The sequence below is a fragment of the Puma concolor genome, chromosome A1, assembly GCF_028749965.1.
Source record: "Puma concolor isolate L17-30 chromosome A1, mPumCon1.1.hap2, whole genome shotgun sequence".
In the NCBI taxonomy this organism is placed as follows: Eukaryota; Metazoa; Chordata; class Mammalia; order Carnivora; family Felidae; genus Puma; species Puma concolor.
Window position 1 is genome coordinate 142,940,611 of NC_141667.1, and position 5,613 is coordinate 142,946,223.

The 5,613-nt window shown below is 49.8% G+C and overlaps 1 protein-coding gene across 1 annotated transcript; it reads right to left on the minus strand.

Moving 5' to 3' along the window:
- Positions 1-1,084: 1,084 nt before the first annotated feature.
- LOC112861566 (protein FAM170A) lies at positions 1,085-5,084 on the minus strand. Its single transcript, XM_025924943.2, has 4 exons — positions 4,036-5,084; positions 2,466-3,231; positions 2,099-2,157; positions 1,085-1,220 (listed from the first exon to the last, which is right to left on the minus strand). Exons 1-2 carry the CDS (start codon positions 4,205-4,207, stop codon positions 2,510-2,512), a joined length of 894 nt encoding a protein of 297 aa, XP_025780728.2. The 5' UTR covers positions 4,208-5,084; the 3' UTR covers positions 1,085-1,220; positions 2,099-2,157; positions 2,466-2,509.
- Positions 5,085-5,613: the final 529 nt, after the last annotated feature.

A 5,613-nucleotide genomic window follows, 5' to 3' on the forward strand; every position in this document is an offset into this window, starting at 1 on the left:
TCCCCATTGGACAAGCTGAGAAACATGAAACCGGTGAGTAAACTGGTTTATTATTATTATTATTATTATTATTATTATTATTATTATCATCATTGTCATTATCATTATTATTCAAATAAAAATGACAACGCCAGATCACAGAAACCATGGTTGATTCAATAAAGCCCCATGGAAATCACATTTCACATTCCGAAAAAAAATCCATAGGACTTTGGAATTAGACCTTATCCTGCTTAAATGGACAGAGTCTCTGAACTTTGAATTATTTCTTTCTAATTCCATCAGTTCTCTAAAGCCTGGCATTGCCCCCCTACTCAGATTAGAAAGACACATAACTACCCCCTCACCTGCAGTCCAGGGACAACCTCATGCATCGAAATGAGTCTTCAGGGCCTCCTAGACGTCCTTAGTTCCAGGGGGTGGTAGCCGTGTTGTGAAGATTAAGTTCAGGGACGAAAAGGTCAAAAACTTGAGAGGCTAGAGGAAGAATTTATTTAGAAATGGAAATTTAATGTCAGAACTGAAAATATCAGAGCTTATTGGCTTAAACTCTTGCTACAACTATCTCTGCAAACACAACGGGTGGGTGTGGTTAGATGGCCTCTTCTGAGCACTGTGACAAAGTCTCACCCATGCAAGAGGGACCTGTTCCATGGATAGCTTCAAAACTCAGAAATTTCTCCTCTGTCCTGGTGTTTCCTTGTGAAGCCACAACTCATAATCCCTCATCCAGGCCAGACCTGGGGAGATATGCACACCAGCCAGCAGCCCTCTGAAGACTGCCTTCACAGTGCTTTCAAACACGACCCATAGGACACAGTTTTTACAGCACCCACTACTTACCGACGACCTCTTCTGAAGCCAGTGTAGTTTGTCATTTGTGGAATCCAGCCTTGTGAAAACAGTCACACAAAAGCCTAATCAATCCTGAGTGCTTCAGTACTGTTGCTGCTGGAAAAGGATTGTGGGCGTCTTTGGTGCTTATAGGAGACCTGGTTCATGAGCCACTAGAGGGAAAAATGTAGATGGTAGATAGACAGACAGACAGACAGATAGATAACTTCACTTAAAGAACATATCCAGGTAAGGTTTGGAAAACAGCCTTTATTGCATATGGTATTTATATTTTCATGTGATGCCAGATTGCATGCCGGTTCCTTCATCTTTCTTCACATCATTGGCATTTTATCTGCTACTATCCCCAGGATCCTTTCTTCTCCCTGGAATTGATTAAACACATAAGGCAGAACAGGAAGAGACAAGAAGTGAACGTGAGCTCAGTGAGTCAGGGTGACCCTTCACCTTTGCCTTAAAGCTCAGAGCCACACACACCACACTGTTTTTATTTCCAGACCTACTATAGCAAACGGAAGGTTCTGGAATATTCCCAGATCTCTTGGGGGCTCACTTCCTTGTTTCTCTCCCTCCTCACTCTGCTTTCTTCCAGAGGGCTACATCCATGGGCCGGGATAAGATGCTGGCTTTGGCCGAAGGCTCTCACACCTCAAACCGCTGGTCCTGCTAGGCCCCATGTCCTCTCTCCAGACCACTCCTAGCCCTTGAAGTTGCAATGAGCTCTCATCCCAGAAGGGCTGCTGGCAGTATTTGCTCTTAGAGCTCAGGTCAGTCATGCAGTCAATGAAATAAATGCCAATTAAAATTCTCACTTTCTCAGGGCACCTGGGTGGCTATATCAGTTGAGCATCCGACTCTTGGTTCTGGCTCAAGTCATGCTCTCACGGTTTGTGAGTTCGAGCCCTGTGTCAGGCTCTGTGCTGATGGTGAGGAGCCTGCTTGAGATTCTCTCTCTCTCTCTCTCTCTCTCTCTCTCTCTCTCCCTCTCTCTCTCTCTCTGCCCCTTCCCACCTCCTCTCTCTTTCAAAATAAATTTTAAAAACTCAAAAAATTTTTTTTTCAATTCTCACTTTCTCACTTAAGGAAATGGAGGTCAATTTCCTGGACGCACTGAGTATGCCACAAGCTGATGCCACTGCGGAGCCACAAGGTAACCCAGCGTGGCCATGTAATTCCTTCCCCTAGACTCCCCTGGGATCCCCTGACATCAGCTCAGACCACACCAACCTCAGGCCTTACTTACTTCTCCCAAAAGAAGGCCACACCGTCTTCCAGGAATTTATGGCTCATGGATCTCAATTGCTGTGTGGAAACCAGAACAGAGAAAGACACTTCTTGGTTCAAGAGGAAAGGTGCTCTGTTAGCCCTCGGAAATTTGTAGGACTTCCTGCGGGAGCTGAAAAGCTCGGGATAAATCCCCACTGACAGTCATAACTGTATCAAATGCCTGGACAAGAAGCAAGGGGCCCGCTCACCCACCCCCCTCCTTAAGGTGTCCCCTGAGCTGTCAAAGCTCCCCACTCTCCATTCTGGAGGCATGAGCCTGGATGGGAGAGACAGGAGTGTTGTGGAGAAGGCACAGTGCCCTCACACACTCAGCCCCAGCTCACTTGTTGTCCTTTGGAGAATGAAACACACAGCCTGGGCACTGGCTTCAGGGTCGCTTCACGCGAGGGTCCTCCTGCGCGGGCTGCTCCTTCTCATCCTTTTCTTCCTGCTTCTCTTCTCCCTCCTCCTCGTTCTCATCCTCCTCCTCCTGGGTGCACTCAGGTTCCACGATGCCCGTCAACTGAGCCATGGTGAGGTGGAACACATGGCAGCTGAAGCCCTCCCTGATCCCGTACTGGACATGCTCCTGGAGGACCTCCAAGGTGGAGAAGACTCGGCAGCAGGCCATGCATCGGAAGCCAGTCTCCACGGTCACCAGCCAGTCGGGGGTCTTGGCCCTGGGTCTCTCCTCAACAGTGGGTGAGCCTGGCAGGCTGTCTGACTCTGCCCGCTCCTCGTGGTCCTTGTCCTCCCCGCTGGGCTCGCTGTCAGACAGCAGGTTTCTGGTGGACACATCAGAGGGGGGAGTACCTACCCGCACGTTCTCAGGAAGGGTCACTTCTTCCATCCTCGGCTGCTTCTCTAGTGACTCCGAGGTCTCCTCTGTCTCCCAGGAGACAGCCACACCCTTTTGCATTTGTACCTGCATGTAGTATATTTTCATGCCCCTTTCCTCTTTGTTTCTGTACACAGAGGACACACAGGTCTTATAGGATGAAGGGGACGAGAAGGAGACCTGGTGTGAGGGGGGAGCAGTCTCCCCTCGCTCCTGACCCTGGACTAGGGGTGATCTAGGCTGGGGACTGTCTCGATGTACTCTCCGGATTCCTGGGAAAGGAAATTAGAGACATAAGAACGTGCGTGGGGCCGGCCAGAAGCTGAAGGAGCTTCAAGTGTGGTAGAGGGCAGAGGGGCTCTTGGTGTAAGCAGCTTGGTGTTGGTGTTCATACTCCGGGGCGGTGGGGGGGGGGTGTATCTGGTGGCATCTGCAGGCTGTGAGTGTTTGTAGGGAGACTGGGGGGCGTCTGTGTGTGGGGGTGTGGAGTCAGGTAGCAGGGCACTGCAGAACGTGAGGGACGGTGGTGGGTTGCGCGTGCCATGAGCAGAACCTGAGTTGGGGCTACCATCGGGGTACGTGTGCATGTGGCATGGGGACAGTGGTGGAGAACATGGCACTGTAGATCACGGGCTTGGGGTGTGTGTGCTAAGAATGGACGTGCATGGAGTGAATGGTGGGCGTCAGGCGTGGGGATCTGAACTGGATGGTCTTGCTCCAGAGCCGGAGAGGCCTGTGCTGAGATGCTCCGCCCTTCTCTGGAAGTAAGGATAAAGGCAAAGCCTGCACAGCTCCTCTGAAGGTGCTTAATTCTGTCCCTCAGCCCGACAACTCGAGCTCGGACCTTTCTGGCCCTTGTATCTTAACTTCCCCACTATGATTGCACCAGGGCTCATGCTCCCCCACATGGAGCTTGTATCCACACTCTCCCAACAGCTACGCCATCTTCCCAGGCTCCTCCGTTGAGCCCTGATCACTTCTGACTGTCCTGGATGCCTTCCCAGCTTCTCCTGGATCTGTGTGTCTCCAGCCCCGAACCCAAGGGGCCCCACATCCAAGGAGCCCTGAACGCTTACCACCATGAATGAACTTGCGTGGAGAAGAAACACAGGAGAAGTATTCAGAGGCAGAGGACACCTCCCCTACCCCTGCGCCCCAGCCTTTGGCCACCCCAAGGGATCCAAGCTGAAGGGCATCCTCCTGCGACTTCGAGACTCCTGAGAAAGATAGGAAAGCCTGAGACACCATGGGTGGGGCATGCTAATGCATCACTCATCCATCCAACAAATATTAACAGAGGGTCTGACCCGGGTCAGGTTCAGCGAATACACGTGGTCGACCGTCTGGTCCCCGGTGGATACTCCTGCATTTAGTTACTATCGATAACTATTTTGTTAGTGTCTTGTCAGAAGTGAAGGCCTGAGTGGTGGCTGTGAACAGGATGTCTGACACGTGAGAATAACATGTATCAGTCAAACCTTTCACGCCTGTGGGGACGTTGTGGCGAGCAGGGTAGAAACGCATAGAGCGTTTGGAGCATAGCGTGTGTTCACAACTCAGGAACCGTGCAACATGTCACATTTCCTGATTTATATAATATGGTCTGTATTTATGGTGTGTATTCAATCATTCATTTATCCATTCCTTCAACAGTGTTCAGCTACTATGTATCAGGCACTCTTCTAGGCTCTGGGAATGTCGAACGTTCTGGTAGAAGACAGATACTAATCAGGGTATGCTATGTCAGCTGATGTGAAGTATACAAGGATTCCCAGAGTTAGCAAACAACAATGGAGGACGCCCAGTTAAATTTGCGTTTCAGGTAAACCACAAATAATTTTTATTTGCGAGTGTTCCCATGCAATATTTGGGTCATGCTTATTTTTAGTGTAAGTATGTACCATAGAGTATCTGTGATACACTTCTACTCCAGAGTTTGGTGTAATGGGAGAGGACTTCGATACACATGGATCGTATGTGAACACAGTGGACGAGTGATATGCATATATGCCTATATGCTCTGTACAATTTAATAAAATAGTGTGTGTGCAGATGTGCAATTTTTTTCTCTATCAAAATGTATATGGGTAAGTGACAGGAACCTTACAAGACAGACTTCACAGCTAAGGACACTCTCCCCCTTCTCCCCATTGCTCCCCCTGCCCCATCACACACAAAGAGACAAACGTATCTTGCCAATCATTGCTTTCTCTGTCCTATCCCAGCTGCTGCATCAAAATCCTCCTCCTGTCCAGGCCTCCATTCCCAGGGCCCATCTTACACTCTTCAGGGCCCTGGACCTCGTGGAAGCTGATGAGAGAGCTCTAATTTGGGACAGAAGCCTCCGGCTGGATCTCTGGGGTGGGCTCCACTCTGCCCCACCTCTTGCATGTGACCACCCACTTTCTCAGGACAAGCTACTTGTTTGTGTAAAACGCACGCAGTCACCATGCACCCTAGGAAGTAAATCCACAGCTTTCGGAGCTCCCTGAAAGTCCCTGACTACATTTCTCACTCCCCTCCATCTGGGCATGGTCTGTAAAAGACCCCTCCATTCCCTTGATCTCCTCTGGAAAGCCCACACCTGTAGATTCACAAACTCCCATGGATCAACTGGCAAATTCTTCCTGCTAAAGGAATACGATCTCCACACT